The sequence below is a fragment of the Lepisosteus oculatus genome, chromosome 4 (genome assembly GCF_040954835.1).
Source record: "Lepisosteus oculatus isolate fLepOcu1 chromosome 4, fLepOcu1.hap2, whole genome shotgun sequence".
In the NCBI taxonomy this organism is placed as follows: domain Eukaryota; kingdom Metazoa; phylum Chordata; class Actinopteri; order Semionotiformes; family Lepisosteidae; genus Lepisosteus; species Lepisosteus oculatus.
Window position 1 is genome coordinate 46,464,274 of NC_090699.1, and position 24,730 is coordinate 46,489,003.

Sequence of the window (24,730 nt, forward strand, 5' to 3'; positions counted from 1 at the left end):
GCGCTGTTTGTTTTTGTAAAATATTTGCCACACAACGAGAACCTGCTGTAAATTATGCCTTTTACAAACCATTAGCATATAGTACACTGCACAATGGACAATGCACAGAGACTTAATTCAGATTCACATTCTGGTGTCTCTTGTACAGAGCAATAACAAAAATCTAATTTATAATAATTGATTTGTATTGTACCTTTCACAAAACAAGATCCAAAGAATTTACAGAATATACAGAAAACATAACAAGAGTCAGAAAATATAATCTAAAGAATTTATAAACCAAAACAAAAGCTAAACATCACCTAAAGTAAATATACACCAAAACAATAACAAGTGTCAGAAAACATTACTGTATCTAAAAGGACTACACGATAGTTTTGTTTTGATAACCTTGAAAGGGTATGGAATATTACGAAAACAGGTTTACAAAATAGGCTGTTCTTCAAAATTGCAGTGTCCTGTTTATCTGCACATTGTTGAGCTGCAAAGCAAAGCAGATATGGAAACATTTGTAGTGCAGTGTCACGGGTCTGCTGAGGCTCAGCTTGATGAATCACAGACAACACAAGCTTCTTACATTGCACTCACTCTGACTAATCACAATAATGGAAGGGGTGTGATGACTGCGAGGCAAGGAACATACCAATCAGGTTCTTCTTTGAAATTTATTTTAGCAGCTGTGGCACATCATTAAAGGAGTGGAAATGCACAATAAAAACCAGAAAAATAGATACCATCTAGCCTCAGACCAGCTCTGCTGCTATTACTTTAATTAGGTCTGTCATTTAAACATAAGGGAAACCTCTGCCCTACAGCTGTATCACACTGTCTCTTTGTTACTTTATAGCTGCTACTGCCAAGGACTCTGTGCAGAAACTGGCAGGAGGAAAGAAGAAGGAAGAGGAAAAGAAGAAAAGTAAATACTTTGCTCTGCTGTGTGTTGTATTAGAACTAAAGAACTTCTAAAAAATACAGCTCTGCATTACAATATAACTATAGCACTGTTCCAATATACTGTAAGCATCTTTCCCTGTGTGCCATTCAAATTAAAATTGTGTAGCTGGAATCTATTCAGTAAGTTCACTTTAAAGACATACCCAGATGAATCCCATGATCAGTATTGGCTTTGTCACAGATACGACACAGTGTATATAGTACGTATTTGTAGAGATTCCATTCGCATGTATCCTAACCATGCTCTTGCCTCCCTCTATCCAGCCCTAGGGGAAACAGTGAATGAATCTGCTGGGGCTGTGGCCGACTCCACCCTGAAGAGCGCCAAGGAGCAGGCATTCTCCATTGGGAAGAAGCTGCTCAGCTAACAGTCTCCACTGCACAGATGGACCCCCTCAAGCCTCACACTGCCCTGTCACCTGATTCCCACCTATTCTCAGGCATCCCAGTGTAGCCCAGCAGACGGCGGTGGGAGGTGCTTAATCTGAGCTGGACTGTTTAGCATTTGCAGGATTTCATTAAAATCTGCAGGAGTTGCCAGACTAGGCAGAATGAGATTGCACAGCACTAAGATTAATCAAACTTAAATTTAAATAAAAACATAATATGTTTAACTGTTTTTCTTTGTCCCTTTCCTTTGTGGTACAATGCAGGCCAATGGGTCCCACATTATTTGGGTTAAATCACCAACCATAAAGACTGTGAATTTTTAGAATACAATATTTTGATCACCTTAAGAAGAACAACTGGGTTCCCTACCTAAAATTAAAGAACTTACCTCCCAACGGAAGTTCCAGAATGAAAAATCCAGAAGGACTGAGTATGAGGTGTCAGATCTATGTTAGAGAGTTGGACACACACGACCCATCCAGAATTTAACTGAGGTCTTAAAGACAAGGAATGGACATTCTTGCCACATGATGACTAATTTCTTTAAATAGTGCTGATTACTGTTTAAAGTGCTGGGATCACAGCTTGTAGCCTCATTTACAACATATTTTATGTTATCTGGGCATCAATACAACCAAACTACACATACTGTATGTTTCATGCACACAGACAGGTGCAGCAGGTCTGGAAAGGCTGATGTTTAATCATTTCTGGAGTTCACAATAAAAATCACAAGGAATCAAAATCTGGATCAGGAAAATTGATGTTCTATTCTGGAAAAGATTGAGTTTCTCATATGTAACTGGGAGAAACAGATTAAACAAACAAAAGCAGTAATGGAATTTTCTTCCATCCAGTTTTGGTGACTTTAGTATTGACTGCAGGAAAAACTAGTATACTTTAGCTTTAATAAACACTGGTAAATGGTTACCCTGTATCACAGCATTTAGTATGTTGATGTTGACAAACATTTAAATTCCAGTGCTTTGAAAGCAGTTATCACTTCAACTTGTATACTGAAGTTGGATAAGTGAAAAACAAAGTATCTACTTTAGATTTTAAAGGAAACTGAAGGTACTGTAGCAAATTGACCTCAGCCCTTCCTGGAGAAATATTGTGGGTGTTAATGTGAACACAGGGATATGAGACTAAAGGAAGGGCTCATTGCTCCCAGAGACCTTTGTTCCCCAATTTCAGGAAACTTGAAATTAGTCACCTGATCGGTTAGCACAAGACAATCGGTAAGGTGACAAATTAAAAAGCATGAAGCAGAGGTTTTCTGTGGTGGTCAATGTGCTGTATGGGAGCGGAGAGTAGATTCTCTGCTGAGCACACTTACCAGAGGGGAAGGGAGACGGAAGTGACTGACTGAGGGACTTTGTACTGCAATGCTGTTTTAAGGTGTAACTGTGAGTGGTTTGTAAGTCTTTTGTGTAGTGTCTCACAGTTAGGATCTTACTCTTTGGGTTTAAAAAGTTGATTTGAGGCTAGTATGCAGCTTAGCTGCCTGGCTATGATAGAGATTGAAGAAGGCTAAGGCAGAAGCTGAAAAGGGAGCTTCAACTTTCATTGACAGGTTTTGTTTGTGATTACTTGGTTTTCCTGCACTTTTACCTCATGATAGACTCCTGGGTGTGTCTGCTTTATTCTGTCTCATCTATCAAACCTCCTATTTTATGACAACCCACACCAGTGTCAGAAACAGCTCCCTTATAGGTTTAATGGTTTGACCCACAGAATTATTAATTCAATGGAGTGTGAGGAGTCAAATACATGTCATAGAGATGGATACACATGACCCTTTTCAGAATTTAACACTGATAAGATGTGACAGCATGATCCAACAACAGCCAGCTCTGGGGGACCAAGCAGACTGTTCTCGTCAAGACTTTTTCTTGTCCTTGAATTGTTTCTCCAAACCTGTAGTAGAAGTACAGGATACAGGCTTTTGTTTGCTAAAGAGATGAAACTGAAAATTCTGCACGAACTGTGTTACCGAGAGTGCTCCTGTCCTTTGTCTTAGAAAACAGGCATTAGAAAACAGAGCATCATCTCTCCAAAGAGTCTTTGCTCAAATGCAAAACAAAAAGGCTACTCTGTGAACCTAGGAAGCTTTTCCCACCTAGAACAGTGTAAGCGATGACTGTCAGTTTGCACAGTGAATCATGAAAAGGTAAAAAGCAATTAACCTAATGCCTCTGGATGGTCCAGCAATTACATCAAGAACTTCAATGTAAATCCTTACCAGAACTACAGCTGCAGGTCCCCCTCTGAAAGGTATCCCAGTAAAGGCAATGGCAAAAGTAGCCTCAAGCTGGATGCCCAAAGTGATTAAGAAGGAAATAAAGTGGGAGGTACCGATCTTGATTCCAACTCCATAAACCTCACAACAACACACCACAGCATTTTTTGTTGTTCTTTTATTTTGAATGTTTTTGGCAAAAACAAAAAAGGCATAACAAATTTACCAATAATCCCAAAGCAGTTTCCAGATCAAGGTTCACATGGCAAAAGAAAGAAAAAACAGTTTTGTTCCCATATGCGTTTCCCTCTGTGTGGCTTTTCATACAGGTCCTACAGGTCAAAACCTGACAGTTAACATTCTGACCAAATTCAGCTTCAGCAACCAAAGCAGTGCTTTTGAATGGGGTTAAGCAATTTCTAAGAGCCTGTACTTATGGAACTAAACAGCATTGATGCACTGACCAAACTATTAAATCAACAAGATCTTTAGAAAATGTATCTCAGAGAACATAAAACTTTAGTTTTAAGTTTTAGTTCATATACCTCTTAGAGCTAAGAGAATGGACCAATTCTCAATATAGAATAAATTTAAACTTTAAAACTAAGGCAGGTTTAAAAAAAGTGAACAGCTCTGTTAAAAACTTGGTAACTCAAAACACTGAAACTGACCAACTAAATTTGCCAACAGCTGGGACAGGACATCCACACTGTTAGTACAGGCCCAGTGAGAGGCCTCTGTGAAGTCACACTCCATCTCAGAGACTGGTATATTTTATCTTTCTCCCCCTCACCTCTGCTTGCTGTATAACACCCCACAGATTACACTGCATATACTGTAGAACAGCAGCTCACACAAGTCTCTTCATACCTGTACAGGAGGCTCAACGGTTCGCTGAGCTGCTTCAGCGGTACCAAACTGAGCTCGGATCAGGTCTGATTTAAGAGGTTACAAAGAGCACAATGCAATCTGATGAGGATTGTAGTGAAATGTGATGATAGAGAAAGAGTTTAAAATTATAGCATGAGTGAAGAGCAGGACTGTTTTACAGATTAGCTTTGGGCTATCTTAGAACACAGGTTAACCGTCATGTTACGTCTCTAAACTTGCAGGAACACATAAAAGGACAGAAGAGCTTTTCTGGTGGTTATATATGGAAAGCATATGGTATATAATATGTAAACGCTTGATATGTTATAAAGGCTGTATTGGACGGGCAGGGGAGAGGCTGGGCGTCCTGGGTCTGTACAGAAAGACAGACCGCAGGGTGGCAGTTTATGTGAAGGTCAGTCCTGCCTCGTTGTACACCTTGAAGACTTTCTCGATGGCATTGACATAGGCAGCTGTCCTCAGGTCCAGACCCAGGTTGTACTTCTTGGCAGTGCGCATAATTTGCTACAAAGAAGGAATATCGGAGTCATTTTCTGTAACATATATGCTTTTGGAGCAGCAACAATCCTTAGAAGGATCCTTCTCCAGAGAATGTGAATTTTGCAGTACAGTAAGCGGCTAAAGATCTTATTCAAGCAAGGTATTCTTTCAATCTGTTTGAAGTATCATGGCAACACATTTATAGACTGGCAACTCTTACTCGGTGTTGGTATTACAACATCTACTTAGCCTGCTGTGGTACACTTTGTAATTAAATAATGTGTAGAATTGCAGTTGTGTTTAAAATTTTCACCTCGGATACAAATTTGTGCAAATTGAACAGAAGTACTTCATTGATTGTAATTGATTGGAAAGGGCTCTTTCAGCTAGAAAAGAGCGAACTCTCCTTTAAAGCATTACATGAACAGGGATCTATAAGCTGGTCAGGATGCTCAAGGGACTGTAGCCTGACACACTGCACCTGAGGACCTGAGCACCTGGGATTCCCTCACTCACACATGCTGCCAAGGACTTGAAAAGGAAGTGAAATATGGAACCTGCAACAGCTTAGTAATACAACATGAGGCACGGGAAGAGATGTCTGTGAGTGACAGCGTTTACTGGAAAAAAGAGACGCTGCATATTAAACCGAACTGGCTTTCCTTGGCCTAAGAGCTGCACACCTAAGGGACCTCACACAAGATGGGTGTAAACATCACCTGACAGAAAGGTGTGTGGGTATTGCAATGTTATTGTGAGCAAGAGAACAAAAAAAACTGCTCCATATAATAGACTGCAGATCAGGTGATGGGCAGATTGGTTGCTCCACCTCTAATTTTAACCCTGGATGGAAGAATGCACTATGAGGGCTGAGAGGAGGGCTGAAATGCTCTCTCACATACCAAGAGCAGGACTCACTCTAGCCAACGGCATGGTCTGGAGCTCCCATTCCTTAGCCACCCTAATCCTCTTTCTGGGATCACTCAATTTAGGGAGGGGAACAACATATACTGGGTGTGTCCTGTCTCTTTTACAAGACTGACAATCTTATTTCACATTTGATTTCAATTGAATTGTTCTGTGAAAGCTGCCTTCTCTCTTTCCAAGGGTGTTGTTGTGTTTATTATGAGCCAGGATGTAACTAGAGGGTGGCGTTGTGAACAGCCAGCTGCTCCAGAAATCCTAAATTCAACAGCAACACAAATACCTCAATAACTAGTTTGTAATGATTACTCTGTTATGAAATAACATAAAATCTATCCCTTTAAGGTAAATTAGATTCTCTTCTGCTGATAATTTACACAGGGTAATAAATGTTATCTATAGGTTCTTAAAAAATTATATCACTAATAATGTATGCTTCTACTGCTGTAGGTTCATTCTCCTTATTTAATTTTGTTGGGCTTTGCTTCCAATTGAAATTTGCAAAATAAACCCAGTGCATGACAGAGAGGACTGCACCTTCTATCCAATGGCAACCTCCCCATCTTGCACTGGGCTTGTATCATGGAGCGGGCAGGTCGTCCCAGCCCTTGACTGAATTCAGGTCGTGCTCTTTACTGGAGCGTAGACTAGTCAGTGGGGTTAAACACTTACCCTGGCTGACCTCTCCATAGTGTAAGCAAGGCCAGAATGGACAATATCCTTCTCAGAAGCACCCTGTGAAAAAAGACATTGAACACTGAAGAGACCGCAGAGGGTGTTACAAAGTGTCACATCGACCCTACAGGACCAGAACTGGACACGCCCAATCTAAAGCAAGGTTATTCACGAATCAATTAGGTAATATGCATACTGTTTATTATTGTTAATGACCCCTGGTCTCGGTGTATCAGACACTCGATCATCCTGGCAAGCTGTAGTTATGATACTCACTTTCTAATCTTGAGAAAGCCATTGTAACAAGATGGTGTCATTGTCACTGACTCACTCCGCATCAGGATCACTGAGCGATCGGTTCATTGCGTGTATTAGTCATTGAGCGTATCAGGATCAGAAACAATCATTTTATTAAAATAATGCCACAAAACAGTTACCCAATAGACAAAATCTGCAAAAAATAAAAGCTTTCCTATCCTATCCTTTTCCTTGGGGAACGAGGGGAGTCAGTTATAGAAGATGATCAATAATACTAACATTCGCACAGCAGAAATGTACATAAATAGGAAAACAATCTTATATAGTAGTTCGCACTGAGAACTGATATTATTATCACTGTATGTTATACAAAATTACACTAATACAATACAATATTATGAGAAAGGTTTACTGTACTTGCTTTTTGTTGGCTTGCTTTTTACATCACTTTTCAGCCATTACTAAAAGGGTAACACTGCCAACACACTGAGGAAATGATCCAGACAAAGCACATGCAAGAGAACAAGACTGTGGCCATACTCAGAATGTTGGATCGAGCAACTACTTTATGAACAAACTAGACGCACTAAGTTTGCACTACTGTGGATATACACAGTTTGAGTGCAAGCTGGATAGAAATGGAAATTTTCCCTGATACTTAACGATTTTGTATTGGCTTACGGATAAAATGCCAGTCAGTAGAGGATTCCAGTTAAATAAAAGCTGGATAGTAAAGCTTTGACTGTACTTGTAAAAACATAAATAGCACTCTTTAGAGCAGGGTTCTCTTAAGATACAGGGTTTGAGTCCCAGTGGTATGTTCAATTTCTAGATCATTTATAAAAATTTCAGAATATCTTTCAGTCCTCAAGGGCCAGTATTCCCTTCATTGAAATGTGCTTAGATAGAAGTTAACTGATGTTAGGAGTTAGAACGACAGATAAGCCAAACTCACCCAGCTGCTCTAAATCACAATCAGTACCCACTTCCTTGCACATACCTTTTTCCCCACTTAATATGTGAATTGTGCTTCAAACAGCAGGTACTATCTTGTTTTCAAGGTAGGAAAGTGAAAAAAAGATAGTACAAAAGATAGAAATATACTTCTTGTTTTACAATCGCCTAGCATTTTAGCCCTGGGTTCTTCACCCCCTCTCCCCCCAGTTGCTATCTCGTAGGCTCGGAGTCTGTCCTGTGTCCCACCTTTGGCTCAGTCAGTATGCTTCCCACTACTTTTAATGCCTTCTACTTAAAGGTTTTTCCATATGTCCATACTCATTCTGTTTCTGCATTGCTGGTTTTGAAGTTAACCTGCTTCTTTTGGGCATTGAGAGCCCCCAGTTTCCTCCCTTTCGCCGTCTGCAGGCGTCCTACAGCTTTTAAAGTCTGCCTTTCTTTTACTGCAATGCCAACATTTCCATGTTGCACCAGTACTTTCCTTCTGTCTCTATTTCTGCATTTGTGGTTTTGGGGTTCACTTGTTTCTTTTTTGGGGGTCAAGCTTCCACATCCTATGGCCAGAAAGCAAGCTCTTAACCAAGAGTGTTAAGCAAAACCTTAAAAGACTTAAATCCTCAATAATAATTCCTCATGATGATTAAACCATTAAACCAGTGTTTCTGATCTTTAAATGAGTGGTTCAGGGTGGCCTTTAAGAATAACAGGATTGAGGATCTCTAGGACCAGAGTTAGAGCCCCCTGCTATATAGCTATATGTAGTTTTGGATGCTCATCATATTTGTTTTGTTTTTGCCATGACTGTTTCATTCCTGACTGACTGGAAGAACAGCATTGCTCTTAACCCATGTAACCCCAGCTAATGTTCTCTCCTATTCAAAACACTGAGAACTCTCAAGTGATTTACGACAACAGCTAGTAGCTCCACCACAGGTTGTACCTCCTTACACACCCAAGTATTAACGCATAGATATCTTCTATTGTGTGACTTCTATAAGATTTACGTACATTTGCCATTTAAATTGCAAATATAGACATACCACTCTGGAGTGCAGTGAGCTGGTGTGCCTGTGTGCTCCAGCCAGATACTCACAACCACTCTGGAGTGCAGTGAGCTGTTGTGCTTGTGTGCTCCAGTCAGATACTCACAGCCACTCTGGCCTGGAATTCTGCAGTGGGCACGACAGGAATGGTTCCGCCATGCTTCCCGAACTTCCTCTCCAAGCTCTCCTGGACAGACACTGAGCAAAACATGGACAGACAGAGGGTTTAATTCTTAAGTACTTGGATAGTCCTACAGCAAATGAGACCCTCTGGAGTTCTAAACTCATTGTTTATGATGTAAAAATCCTTTGGTGCAGGCCTCTATTTTTCTAATTTTGAACTCAGTCTCTTCTCCATACACAAACAGTCCTACTGAAAAAATCCATATTAGGACATACTTCATTGCAGTGAAAGCGGAGTTGGCCATTAAGGGAAAATGTCTTATATATAAATAATTGTCCTATAATACAGAAAGATCAAGACACTGATAAGAGATAGCAGTCCGGCATAATGAAAGAAAGCTGTCTGTTTAATTCCCAGGTGGTGCACTGCTGTTGTATCTTTCAGCAAAGTGCTCTGAGTGAGTATCCAGCTGTAGAAATGGGTACAAATGTAAGTCAAATTAGATAAAAGCCTGAGCTTAACACATTAATGCTAATGATAAAACGGAATGACACATCTATTATTTGTTTTCTATACTAAAAACTACATGTATGTATCCATTAATCTTCAATGGCCAGAAAAGTTTTAAGGTAAAATTAACTGATTTTGTGTTTTAAAGGCTTGTTTCTGAGCCTGTGGAATTATGAATTACTGTAGTTGTACAGAAAGAACAAAGGGTCTGTAAGATTAAGGGCTTTTAAGTAAGATACAGCAGCATTTTCCAGCTTTCGATATTATGACCTCTAGCTGACCATGAATTACATCAGTAAAGAGCTTTGATAGGAGGTGTCCTGGCTACATGCAGGGAAAGGCCAATGTGAGTGTAATAACAGAGGTCTGGAAGACGTAACAAGAGTGCACCACGTTCTCTCTTGCACTGATGCATGTGTCCTTCTGTGTCAGTCATAGCTCAGTGCTGCTGATGGCTATGACCTGCGTCAATAATTTAATAAAGGGTCAGTTAGGAGAAATTGATTCAACTGAAAATAGAAGCAAGTCAATAGTCCAGCTCCCTTTATTTTAATCCAACCTGTCAGCTAAGGAAAAATAATTATAATAATTTCCTTACCTCTCCTTGATCAACTTGTTTGACCGGCTCATGAACAGCTGATTCTACTATGTACTTTAATGTCATCAGAGTATAATAAAGTCAATAATAAAAGTCCTGAACGTGTTATTACAGGAAAGAAAGATTTTTACAGTACTTGTGACTATCTCAATTATGAAAAAATCAAGAAACGAGTTTTTGAATAGCTTTGAAACTGCCTTTAAACACTGAATCAGAGTGGTTTGTAGAAGTTTCTGGCCCTTCTACCCTTTTCCTGAGTGAGTCACAACCCCTCTGCTATTAAATGGGCTTGTTTCAGACTGCAGTAGGAGTAAGGAATTATCACAATGATCAAGTTTTCCTATTCTTTGTGAGAAGCTTGCTGAAAATTTTAATTCAAGCACACATGATTTATGTGGCTTTGCCTAATTTAGGCTTGAAGATAGATGTCCATTTTGTTTAAGATCACCAAAGGTTAGTGTGTTTACAGTTTGCATAATGCACATTATACTACAGTATATGTGTATATACTTTACATGTAAAATAATACAACACTGAAGCTGAAACTCTGCCCATTGCTGTGGATTCTCTAAATAATCCAGCATGGTGAAGTAAATCTCGAAACATCCCAAATGAGGACTGAACCACATGAAATTCCCTAAAAGGTCTGTTGCTCATGCTCTTGGTGTGGTCAGCAAATTTCACGAGTGGGGTATCAAAACCATCATGAACATTTGTCAAACTCAACTGGCATTTATTTTTCATAAACACCAAATTAAATAAAGTCATAATGAATCTGAACTATACAAGAGGGGGGGAACTCGGGCCCAGTAGATTTAAATTCATAATATACAGAAACGGTAAGTTTTGTATAATCAATCCTTTATACAGTCAGTAGCAATCTTCTTGGTGTGTTGTGTATATCAACCTCAGTCATTATTATTTTGTGGAGGCTATAGTCAGACTATATAGGCTATAGTCAGTCAATTTGTTTGTGTTGTCTGTAACGGCAATTACCAACTTCCTGTTCAAATGCATTCATCTTACATTACTGCTAAATCATTTGTTTTTGCTTGGAATTAAATGATATGCTGCCTCTTAAAGAAAACTTTTAAAACACATCACAGAACTTTCAAATAACATTAAACGTTTATCAGTTTCTTAGTACTAGTGGCAAAGGATCTGTGCCTGTGGCTGGATGGTTGCTGGTTCGTATCCCGCACCCAGCAGAGGAATCCTACTCTGTTGGGCCCCTGAGCAAGGCCCTTAACCCTAACTGCACCAGGAGTGCTGTATAAATGGCTGACCCTGCGCTCTGACCCCAAGCCTCTCTCCCTGTCTGTGTGTCTCTTGGAAAGTATGTTGGGGTATGGGAAAAAAGACAAATTCCTAATACGAGAAACTATATATGGCCAATAAACTTATATTAAAATGCCATATCTGTTGTGGTTACTGTAAACAAGCAGGCTTTTGAATGCCTCCTCCAGGTGTAGAAAAAAGATTTCCAAAACTCACTTTACTCACTAAAAATCTGCTCACACTATGAGGATGAATATCACAGAAAGCACCAAACACATGAATATAAAATATAAATGACCATTAAAATGAAAAGTCCTTGCTACTACAATATTAGATTTATACATTTCATCTAATGCGACTGGAAGAAGTTGCAATAAAATGTCGGCTCACTTTTTTAAAGCAAAACTTTGAGTGCACAATTTTCTTTTCTTAATCCTTTGAATTTTGATCCAGTGAAGTGTGTTCTGGCAAGTGTGCAGATATCCTATCCTATCCTTCCTGGAAGCTCTAAGGCACATGATCGCTGATATGATGGTGCAGTGGCCCGGGACTACAAGCGAGACAGGCATACGTGACCATGCACTATAGCAAAAGCACAGCATGATTCTCCCATTGCAGATCAGAATGCCACATTCCCCATTGAACATAGCATGGTAGACAGGAACAGACTCATTTGTGTCACCAGAATTTCTAGGGTGCCATGAAGGTACTGTACAAAAATACATTATATGTCTGGTAAGGCACAATCCTTTGAAATACAATTGTGTATACAAGAAAAAGAGCATTCACCACAAGTTATAGGATGACTCCAAAAAAGAAGCATTTCTTTGGTTTTAAGTTAATGTTAGTGATAGATATAATGATGTTCTTATACTAGAAATTCTTAATTGCCATTCATTTTAAGAATCACCAGAGTAAAACAGTTACATGGAATACTGAAGTAACTACAGGCAAGGTTTACAGCAGAGGCAGAGAAAGGCTATTGACTTTGGGTTTTGAACTTACTAAGCAGATGGTAGTTCGAGTCCCTCTCATATTTGAAGGTCAGTCGGCCATAGCTCACATGGTTCAGGTTCTTTAGCCACTCAAAATATGACACGGTTACACCACCAGCATTCAGGTACATATCCTGCGTACATAAGAGACACCAGCTTACTAAGCCATAGCCGAGACATCAGCATTTCATGGTTAAACCCAGACATTCTGGGTCTTCGTTTTACAGCAGTTTTCCAACAGTTTCTGTTTATTGCCAACAAGGATTGTACATGTCAATATTATACATACATCTGAGTTAGGTTTCTTACAAGACAGCTAGAAAGAGCTAGAATTAAGAAACCAAAAAGTATTTTTAACTTAAGGTGACATATGTTAATTTCAGATCTTTAAAACATCAAGAAAATTTACTAATAATTAAGTCTTTACCAGGCAAAATGACAATGCTTATGGTTTTGAACTGTTAAGGCAGTGTTAAGTGTTAAGAACAACTTCACATTAAGAGGGTCTTCTATTCATGTTCCTTAGTAATGGGCTTCAACCACAGAATGAGACAGTCCAATGAATTTATTGCAGTGTCACACTGAGATTGCACAGGGGGACTGATGTCCTGAGGCCTGGACTGCACTGTATCCTTAACTGTCCTCAGCTGCTCTGACAGATGGGGCTGCTTCTGTGGAGAGTCCTGCAGAACAGCATTGCTATCAGGGCTACAAGGTCAGCAGGAGGAACAGAGGCAGCCCTGGCCTCATCTGCCCCTTATTACAGAACAGAACACAGATTCCAAGTTCAAGACCCTTTCTGCTGATCTTTTTTATTTGTTAAACAAATACAGAAGTGTAATCCATGATGAGGAAATGATTCATTTGAACAATTTTGGCAAGATTTTTTAGCAACACTAAAATCTTAGCATAGCAGTAATAAATAAATGAATGTGGCTCAATGCCATTGCATAACCATATCTTCTTTAGGACATTATGTAACACCACTTTTAAAACCTGATCTTAATTATTCATAAACCAATGCATTTTAAAGCATTAGCCATTTAACAAGCATGCCATTTTATATCTGGATGAATTTTACAGATAGAATTCTGAACTCCAGTCTACTCTCTGCAGAGAGAAATTAAATGCTAAACTGAGTGAAAATGTGCAGTTCAGTTTTGAGGACACTGTTTACTATCTATTACTCTTTACAGTTTACTGCTCTCAATATATATAGTTGGTAAATATTCAAAACGAATGGAAACAGCAATGGTAACAGGTGTCTGGATTTCTGTCATTATTCCTACCGGAATAACCATGATATTCCTCTCCAGGAAGATCTTGTCAGCTGCAGGAGTTGTGGGGCCGTTGGCACCTTCAGCAATGATCTGCGAACAGGCAACAAGGGGTTCAGAGGTACAGTAATCTGCAGAGTCTCAGCTAATGATACGTTCAGTCCCACAAACAAAAATGTATTTATTTTCTATAAAAAATGTACAAATTTGTAAAAATATTACAAATGTCTGAAAAACATAAAAGAAACAATGACAGATATATTAGACAAAATACATTAACTGCATTAATTAAACAAAAGGTCTTGCACAGGCTTTTGGAGCAGAGCTACTTGAGTAGAAAAGTGGGTTGTCTTTCTGATGTGGAGTACCCAGCCAAAGCAATTTTTGATGGGCTAATATAGACAATATTAATTACTTTATAATTACTTTAATAAGAACTTTATTACAGGCTGTAGGCTGCTCACTTCATGATGAAATTTAGTTTGGGACCCAGCCACCAGCAGGACAGAGTGGAGTGAGACCTGTCCCCCCCCTGCGGTTGGTGTGGGACCTGGCCCCCCTGTGACAGAAGTGCCCACAGTGCAGTGTGTCTTGCTGGTTGCTAGTTTCCTCACCTTAGCTTTGATCTTGTGTGCGTTGCCCTTGGTCAGCTGTTTCTCACTGGCCGCAGGGATCAGGATGTCACAGTCGGCCTCCAGGATGCTTCCTTCATACGGGGTAGCATTGGGAAAGCCCACAATTGTGCCATGTTGCTGTAAGGGACAGGCGGTCACAACAGTCTATAGTGAAACCCTTGAAGTTACTTAAACAGGGCTGTTATTCTGGGTTGCATGTAAAAAAATGACTTCATAAAAATATTACCACTTAACCATGTTGTACCTTGGCATCTGAGTAATCCTAAACTATCCACCATGTCTAAGTCATGATGTATACTGTTACAAAAAATTGGTGTGAGGAAAGTAGAGTTATTTTTATTCTGTGGCACAGTTTCACTGAAAGAGTAATAAATCAGAGGCAAATATTTACAGTATTAGCAAACCAATAACAACGCCAAACAAAGACACCATTACCCTACAGACCCATAAACACTGCATACTAGACTTGTAACTTAACCGTCCCGATGTTGCAACTTGACTACAGTGTTGTACTTATTCATTTTGTATTGTTCTACTGGTGTATGTTACCCAAGATAAGAACAAATATTATTATTAATATTTAAAAAATAAATATATGTCCAAATATAGATGTGCACACTACAGTAATTTAGTAGCAGCCAGCTCAGTGCTTGGTGGAGGGACATGACTGCCAGTCACCAGAAACAGCAGTATACTTTATTTTAACAGGATGACACACAGCTAATTAATGTATTTTGGGCACTCTGACAAATGAACAACAAACTACAACAGAATCACCCCGATGGACACACTCTGTTTTCCAGTTGTTATGTGGTCAATTTGGATTTTGAGAGGTGACAAGAAAATTATGCTAGAATAAATGCCTAAGAGCTGGTAAGAGTGCCCCCTGGTGTCCATTGTTTTCCAAGAGGGTGGCATTCCCTGCTCCCGTCAGTAAGCCTGTTCTCCGGGAGATGTGGAGACACCTGGGCGTGAAGCCCTTACCAGCTTGTAGTCCTCCAGCTCCTTGGGGTCGATGCCATTGGGGTTCCAGATGGAGCCGTCCACTTCGCCAACTCCCACACACTTGGCCCCGTAGCGATGCAGGTAGCGCATGGAGTGCAGACCCACATTCCCAAAGCCCTGCAGGAGACACAGGCCTCAGTCAGAGGACAGCGGGAAACACCTGCCTCTCCATTGCATAACCAGTTACTTTTTGGGTCTGGTGGCTTTGGAAACCTATATTCAGTGATGAAATTTAGGGGTGCAAGCTATGTTCTTCAGTAGAGGGATGGAAGTTCAGATACACAAGTTTTACCTGTTATCCTGTTGCACAGAAGTCAACACCAAGTGTGGGTTATCTCACACTTGTCTTCTTGTAATACACATCTGCACTGCACACGTGAGATTAATTATACAGACATTAAAAACCTTCTGCTCTTAATTTTTCCTGCAAATCAAAATCACTATAGTCTTTTTGAAAAATCAAAACCTATATGTACTACGCCAAACATAGTTCTTTATTATCCATCTATAGCTCACATTGAGGCTTTGGGTTAAAAGTGGAATCATGAGACATCTTTGTACTTATTGTTTTCACCGTAATTGACATAGCAATGCTTCCACCTAGTGGAGCTTTGATTAAATCCTTTCAACCAGGAATTCCTTAAACCGGGCTGGGGATCCCCCAACCCAGCCCTTAAGAGCCACAGTCTTACAGGTTCTCAATCTAATTGATTAGAGTCTTAGTTCCAGATGTTTACTTTCCCAGCTCACCAGGTACTGCTGACTTATAGATCCTGAAAACTTGCTGGAATTTGACCCTGAAGAACTGAAGCATTAAACCTTATTTAAACTCTGTCTGGAAACAAACAGCACCACATTGGTTGTGGCAAACTGGGTAATGAAAAACCAAGCACTGTACAGGAAAGCTGAACAAGCTATACTGTCGTGTTATCCAGTATCAGCCATCTGCAGCTCATGTACTGTTCATATTCCATGTACACCTTGGATCATCTTTATGTAGAACTTGAACTGATCTGAAAATAAGCACAGAACTCCTCCAGAGACAAGCCAAAGGCAGAGAACAGTTATTTATAAACACAGAGCAATGAAATGTTCTTGACCTCTGCAGACGTCAGTAAATCCCTTTTCAGAAAATTACTTCTAGGCTGTTGTAATCTCAGTACAGAAGAAAAAGATTTTCAGCCATGAAATTAATTCTCTGTCTGTGAGGATTTCACTGAAGTCCACAGTCATCTTCCTACAAGTACTTACGACAGTAAATCTATTATAGCCTGGGCCATAGTTCAGTGACATCAGTATAACAGAAGATACTCTTTAGTATGGTCAGTTTAACATTAAAAAATATTTTTTTTTCTGAATGAAGTTGGTAGCACTCTCATTGCAAGCAGTTAACCCTTAAGCAATCCTTAAGCCTTAAAAGAAACAAAATCCAGTGTGCATGTTCCTTAACAGACAGGTACTATCACTGGACATTTATCTCAGGTTTTATTTCTGACCTGCAGATTCAGAGTTTGTGCTTGAGCAGCAGAAATTAGGACTCATGTCAGCAGCAGGTTTCTTTCATGTGTGAGCTCAATAGTTCCATTGTCATGCACTTCCTGTGCTTTCCTTCATACTCTACAGCCTGGTCAGTCCAGGAATCATCAAGCAATCAACTAAGGACGTAGTCTTGATGGCTGAATCAACAAAAAAAACTTTCCAAATTCTCTCTCTAGATGCACTGCAGAGCATCTTTCTCTCTAACAACTGTTTCTTTATACAGGACATGTTCAGATATCGCTAGGCCCACAGCTACTAGAAACCAAACGGGCTAGAGGACTAGATGGGTCAAACACAGTCCTCTTTTCCCAGGGGGTATCCTGACACATCAGTATTGATGCTTGTAGTAGTGTAAACTGAGTGCCACGATCATAGACTCAAGTCTGGGTCATGTCACTAGCCAACTGCGATTCCAACTTCAGTTAACCAAATGGGCTATAGGGGCCGAAAGTCCCCTTGAAAAAAATGGCTTTGTGTTTTTTCCTATGTCTTGCAAAGCTGTAGGATTTGAAAGATTACAGTGAAGCACTGTCTGCTACACATGTAAGGAAAACCCAGGGCTTCCTAATTCCTGCAGCAGATGTGTTCCAGCTGAGCTCTCAGCAATGTAACACAAACCACAATTAAAAAAATTACTTTGTTAAATTTCTTCTCTTCCTTCAGCTCCTGCATGGCTGGAGATATCATGTAATAAAGCTGGCATTGGTTGGTATGCTGCTGCCCATCTCCCCCTGGGCACTGGTCCTGGGCTGGGAACAGCGACACCAGGTACAGTGATCAACAGGATGTTTCCCGTACCTGAATGACAAAGGTCTTGTCTCCAAAGCCAGGGGTCATGCCCAGCAGGCTCATGTAGGTGGCCTCGTTGATGAAGTTTTCGATGCCATGGAAGACCCCCCGGCCGGTAGCCGAAATCCTGCCATGGATCCCGCCCTGGCTGATGGGCTTCCCGGTCACGCAGGCATGGGCATTGATATCCTACACAGAACAGCAACAAAGTCATTAGTTACTTTCAGCCAGAAAAAGCACCAAGGGTAATTTGGATAAGAATGTATGATACATTTTTCAGATTGCTAGGAAAAAAACATCCCTTTGGTATAATTCTGTCACATTCTGTCAAGGAAGTACTCGGAATCTGGACTCTTCCCATTTTTGAAGGTCTCCTCGATGACAGCAACAAGTAATTTAGGTGAGTTTTTCATGAAACTCAAAGTGCACCAAGTGCAAAGTGCATGGGAGCAGATTGTATAGAAAAATGAGCCAACGGACCAAGTTAACTGAAGAGCATAACATTTAACCACTAAAAGTTACAGTGCAATGAAAACTGTCATAAAGAATATGAAATAACTGAGAAAACAGTTGCAGGTAGCAAGAAAATTCCATTGTGACAGATTTATTATGCATGTCCAAAGAAAATTAAAATCCCATTGTTTATTTTCGGAATTGATCTAGTTCATTATGCCCTGCTGTCAGTAGACTGAAAAAAACACTATTCAAAGAGTCACCCAATGTCACATGCAAATGTGTGGCTGATTCTTACAACAAATAAGAACTGGATACAGACAATACTCTCAATTTAGAAGCCACTGTTTTACACAAAAAAGTCCCCTGGTCAACTCTAGAGTAAAAAACAGAAGCCAAGGTATAGCTTAAAGTTCTAATGCAAGTAACTGTTTCATAGGGCTTTCTTGAAAACAGGAGGCAAAACATTTCAGTAAATTATTGTTTTGCCACAATGCTTGGCCGAGTCTTTATGAGTCAGCTGAAAGGACTTCTGTGTGTCACACTTTAAGAACTGAATGACTAATTTCACAAGACTTTACTTAAACCACAGCTCCATTTTGAGTGGTAAAACAGTATCTTTGAAGGAATCCATGGCTTTAGGAAGTCTGGGTGAATTATTTTTTACATTATTTTAATGGTTGAGAGGGTGTGTCATAGAAACCTCTGCTAGAATTGAAAACTACTTCCTTTGGCCTGGCACTACTCTGGATAATTTGTTCCAAATGACGTGAGGATCCTGGAGACAGAATCGAGCATGTTTGGCATGGGTCCCGAGACTGTTGAGGATAAATATCCAAAGGAAGAGTTCCTTTACAGAGCTTTACAGACACTAAGCCCAGGCATTGAGCATCACACAGAGGATTTAATATGGTCAGGGGCAGCAGTAAATCAAGTGTTGGACTGTTTCTCACCTCTGTTCTTTGAGCTTCACAGTGCTAAATTACGCAGCCCTAACATAAACGAACAATGAAAGAAATGGTAAATGGTTTAAATGTTTAATTTTCCCACAATTGTTCACCACTCTCAGCGAGAATATCACCCTTGCATGGCCAAATAAATCCACAAGAAAGTAAAAAGTTCTGAAATGAAGCTGTCTAAACAGAGAACAAAATTCTACTTTATACAATTCAAATTTCAAATGTTTGATAAATATTTCTTCAACTACCTCCAGCACTACACATAATATAATAAAACAACTTTAATAAATGAAACACTGACATGTATAATACTGTATACTCTTTTCGTTACACCACAAAAGTATATTCTGTATATTATATTTTAAGAAATTTCAGTGCTTAACCACAGTGGGTATTACAATCCAATATCCTGGCAATATCCTTGCTAGAATGTTTTAGTATCGATAGTTTTTGCTGTTGCTCAGTTTGGGAGTGCTTGGTACACTCAGCATCATGAATTTGACTCCTGCCTATCAGCCATATAGTTTCATAATGAAAATATCTGCGTCTTTGAGGGACATGAAAAAGGTGTCGTTTTAAGATCGTATTTCACAAAAAGTCTAAGATGCATTTTTTTTATTTAAATGTTTTTTTTTCGAATGCTATGATAAGAATGTGAAATACATTTTCCCTATTAAGTTTGGAACGAAAGCATTACCCCAGAAGAATTTCCTCCACGACAGATTCTTAATATCTCATCCTTATTATGTGCCACTTCACACACACACTTCCCTGGTGAAGAATGAGTTGAATTCAAAACAGAAACTTCAGCACCAGGAACCTGTTAACCTGCTCTAAAGACAGGCCTCTCAGGACAGAGGCCTGAGTGCGCTGTTCCTTCCAGACCAGATCCAGGTCTTCCCTGCATTCTGGTCACCGTGGGAACTAGCCACTAAGATTCAGTTCAGCAGAACACAATCTCAACAGAATCCCCTCAGCCACCAGGGCAACAAACTTGGCAATGCTTACACCTCTTGCGTGGGATGCACAATTCCCTTATTAAGCATTTTTTTTTATCAGGAGAGTGCAGCCAAATTGAATCAGACACTTCCTGAAAAACAATCTTTTAAGGCATTGAGAGTAAAAAAAAAAAGAAACACAATAAAAGCTACTTTGATTGCAAGCTGTAGGCCTTTATTCTCATTTCACTCTTGAAAGAAAAACAACTTCTGCTCAGAATGAAAAAGCAATCCTACAGGAAGAGGAAACCACACTTGTGTTTTGTACTTTCAGATGAAAACTCCATATGCCTAAATAAACTGCACAAACGTTAATCAATAACACCATGCGCTTAATATTAAAATACTTTTGGACTTTGCAGTAAGAGATTATTTGATTTAATAGGAGACATTAGAATTAGTTGGTTGGCTTCTGCTTATGGACATATCCCCATGCATTATTTGTAGGGCTTCTCCAAATATATATAGTAGATGTATAATGAATTAATAGAAAAAGCACACTGTATTTGATACATTATACCTGTAAAAAGGATGTTGAAAAAAATCCCTTTATAAAGTAATTCATGCTATTTCATTTCTCATCACAAAAAATTTTAATTAACTGTTTGCAGGCACACTTCAAAGTAGTGTTATTTTAAGCCCCCTCCAGAAAAGGTAATTAAAGAATTGCGTCAAGCAGCTGAACATGACCCATTCGTGCATTTCCAACGGCAAAAAGTCCGATTTTAACGTTTTGAGTCTATGTGCTATTGTTTCCAAACATAAACGGGAGCTTTATATCTGGTTCTGCAGAAAAGCACCTTTATCCCCACAGCTGGTGGGCCACTAATCTCAAGGTTTACACCCTCTCCAATTTCAGAGGATTCTACAAAAGGACAGGATGACGCACATGGCTACTTATTCAGCAATTAATCAGACCTGGTAAAACTGGACTTTGCTTACATACATGCAAAGTCCTAATCTGTTTTTTTGTTAAAAGTTACAGGAATTAATCAGATAGGAGATCAACACAAAGTCTCTCTGATTTCTCCTAATCACATCAACTTGTTTTTCATCTGCAAGACAGTGAATTCTAACAGTGCCCTAATAGCATGTGGACAAAAGCACAGCTGGACATGTTTATGTTCAAGACAAAAATGTTAGAGAAACTTTGCTCAGGAACACATTCTGGTTCATTTAGGAAATTTTCAACAGCAAGCAATGGCCTTGATCTAGTCTTTTCAAACAATCAAGAGAAATGGACGAGACACCCATTGAGGAACTGTGATCCTAACATGGAGTGCTTTGAAAGCAGTGGTTCCCAGCCCTGTCCCTGCAGGGCCCGCTGCCTCTTCTGTTTTCTGCTGATGCAAAGATCTTACTCACAGGCTACTTGATTTAAATTTTCTATTTGAAACCTATTGCTAAATTTCAGATCTTAACATTCTAAATGGGATATGTAATTTGTGTAGGGTTGAAACCTATTTCTGAGTTAGAAAATACACCCCTGATTCAGGGTGTGAAAAGTTATCAGATGAACGTCTGAAGAATTTAATGTTTGATTATCATTTCCACTTATATCTGTTCATCATAAAATTAAACTATTATTAAGAACTCTTTTGGCAACTGAGGAGAAATGGATTAAAAGTTTTGTATACTTAAGTACTGGGAACAATTTCTAAAACTCAAGACTGTGTGAGAAACAAATTAAAAGTCTAAACATGCAGACAGATTAATTAAAGGCATCAATTAGTACTGGAGCTGTAGAGCTGTTCAGTGGAGTGAAAAGTAGCACAGTGTTCCGTCAGCAGCAGGTTGGGAAACCACTGCTTCAGTGTACATGTTGAAACTAGAGGTCCCGTCCACAAAAAAAGGCTTATAATTTCACGAAAGCAGACTGTAGACTAAATCACAGTTGTAACTAAATGAATATCTGTGAAGCTGTGGCTCAGATGGTTTAATAAATCAAGATAAACATAAAGGAGAGAGAAAGCACTTTATTAAATATTCAAAAACTGGGTTCAGTTAAAGAAAAGGAGTAAAAATGATATGCATTATGCATATTACATGAAGGACTTTTAGATTCAATTATTTGAGCATTGGAGAGACAGACGTGTTACAGGTAGGAGAAGCACTTAAAATAAAACTCTCTAAGGCCAAAGAGTATTCTAATAATTTTACTGCAGGAGACAAGATATGTTATTCACTGACTTAACAAAACATTTCAGCAATCTGTTAAGATTATTGTAGACTAAAAGGTAAATTGGTCACCCATAAAAGTGTGACAAAACTGAACCAAATAAGTATAGGCCAGTATTCATACTGTATAGTAAACAAAGGTTAGTCAGAAAATAATTAGTGGAGTACCACAAAAATCTATATTAGGTCCACTGCTTTTCCTATTTTAAGTTAGCAATCTAGATTCTGGTACAGTTAGACAACAAGAATAGAAAAAAAAGGCAAATACTGTACAAGCTGCAAGAAAATTAAAAAAGGTAGACAACACTCCAGAGAGGGTTAACACTGGGTGGATAACATTTAATTTTGACAAGTGCAGATTAAATGAAGGGCATATAGTAACATCCTACAGAATAAATTTAAAATAGGAATCACTGAACAAGAAATGTTAAGATGAAAAGTTAAAAGCTTAAAATTAAATTAAAGAATGTAAAAATTGTACAATGCTCCAGTGTTAGAAATGAGGCACTACTTTAAATGATTTACAGAATTTGACATCTAATCTAAAAGATACACCACACAATTTGGGTCTGCACATTGCAAAAAAGATATAGCTGCATTAGAATGAGTCTGAGAAGAACAATCGGACAAATTTCTTATGGGTTATGGAAATGGTGAGGCTGAATGAACTTTTTAGTTTTGGATCGGGTAACCGCATGGTGTTCTCTCCAAAAATTCAAAATACTTTTAGGCCTTATGACTCTCAACCCAGCAGACTTCTTCAGGATCAACAGTGAAACACACACCAGAGGATACTTGTGGAAACTATGCAGAAATGCATTTAAATCGGGAACAAAGGGGTTGTGGTGTGGAACAATCTACCCAGACACGAAGTAGATACCCTGGTTTCCATCAAAAAATGGCTAAATGAAATTCTCAGGTTAGCTAGCTACTAAATGAGCTAGGCGGGCCTTTATTCTTAACCTTTATACTTCTATATACAGTATTTGTTTCTGATGGTATGCTTTTTGAACACGCTGGCATTGCTGACGAGACAACAATGATGAAAAATAGCAGACAGGACATAATGTGCAAAAAGCAAAGGAAAAGCAAAAAAAGGCAAAGGAAATTTCTCTTCAACACAACTGTACTGAAGAGACTATGCTCATGCTTACAGGAAAGAGCAAAAGAATCCGTTACTGAAGCAACTTACATGGTGGCCCATGGTGTTGGCATACGTGTCTGCAATCCAGGACATCTCCCTCTCCCCTGTGCTCATGTCAGGGGCAGGGACGTCAATGCCAGGCCCTGAAACAGGAAGAAGCAGTATGAAGGGATGACTGTCAGTCTAAGCAAAGGAGAAACCCTGATTATCCCAAGATTTATGGATCTCACACAAACCTATTAAATTAATCTTAGCAAATATTATCCAGCTGCTTTTATAGGTTACCCTTAAATCACCAATTTGTAAACAATTTATTTACTTATCCAGATTTGTTTGTTGATGAATTTAATAAAGTAGTTAAATGTCATCCAAAATTAAAACATCATCACGCTGTACAGTAGCTCTCAAGGAGTGCAGCTGGACATTCTTTATTTCAATTGATGGAAGAGATCTGCTAGACTGTGGTTCTCCAGGACAAGAGCTGGCCTGCCTGGACTGTTCACCTACCAATATGGGACGCAAGGTGGGTTTAGACCACTGTGAGACAGGTTAGTTTTCCCCTGCTGATGATGTGTTTGTTGCAACAGTAATCCTGCTCTGTATGAACTGCAGGTTCAGTCATGTGCTGTCTGTGCTTGGCTGTGTAGTCAGTGATATGAAGCTGCCACCTGCAAAATTGTCACTGAACACCTCCAAGTTAAGTTTCCCCCCAAAAGGTGTGTTGGAATACATTGCTGTATGCCAGTGTTTTACATTTAGCTTAAGCAGCAGGTTTCATAGCAGATCTACAACAATAAGACACCCAAGCACTTGAAACATACCAACTGGTCCGTTAGTCATCCTCGGTATTACTCTTTCATTAGTTAAAACAAGCTGCCAGTTCCCATGGCCGTGCTTTGACACTGTTCTGCCAGTGATATCCTGTAGCCGGGCTGTCATGTGCTTTAGCTCAATGCCAGGAATGCTAGGTTGTATTACGGTCAAGGCATCCTGACAAGTGCCCACCTACGTCACATTACTCTTCCTCATCGGGAAAGAGGCGGTGTGCCCCTTCTAAAAACAACCCCTGCAGTGAATGGGAGGGCCTCCGTAATGTGTTAGCCTGAGTGTGCGTGGAGCTGACTGAACTATGAACTATAAACCATATTTATAGTCCCAGTACATTCCCCGAGGTCCGACCTCCTCTCCAGCTGCAGCAGGTGGGCTTCCTGCACGTTGCCACATGAGGACAGTGCATATGGACTGTGGTCAGCCTCCCCACATTTCTCCAACATCTCCAACTAATTAAATTAATCTACCAATTAAGGAGAATCAAATTAAATCTACTACTACTGTTCACTAACCAAAACAATCCTTCTTTGTGTACATGGAAAATTGTAGGAAGGCAGAAATATTCGAAGATTTTTTTTCTCAAAGAACAGGGCACTATACTAT

At 39.5% G+C, this 24,730-nt stretch overlaps 1 protein-coding gene across 1 annotated transcript in view; it reads right to left on the minus strand.

Moving 5' to 3' along the window:
- Positions 1-3,746: 3,746 nt before the first annotated feature.
- glud1a (glutamate dehydrogenase 1a) overlaps positions 3,747-24,730 on the minus strand; it is a 33,952-nt gene continuing 12,968 nt past the window's right edge. The window contains exons 5-13 of the mRNA XM_006630848.3: positions 23,345-23,439; positions 17,574-17,753; positions 15,216-15,353; positions 14,211-14,348; positions 13,609-13,689; positions 12,330-12,453; positions 8,921-9,012; positions 6,554-6,616; positions 3,747-4,981 (exon numbers count right to left, since the gene is read on the minus strand). Of these exons, the coding sequence (XP_006630911.1) occupies positions 4,862-4,981; positions 6,554-6,616; positions 8,921-9,012; positions 12,330-12,453; positions 13,609-13,689; positions 14,211-14,348; positions 15,216-15,353; positions 17,574-17,753; positions 23,345-23,439 (1,031 nt within the window). The 3' untranslated portion in view covers positions 3,747-4,861. The remainder of the gene's footprint in view (positions 4,982-6,553; positions 6,617-8,920; positions 9,013-12,329; positions 12,454-13,608; positions 13,690-14,210; positions 14,349-15,215; positions 15,354-17,573; positions 17,754-23,344; positions 23,440-24,730) is intronic.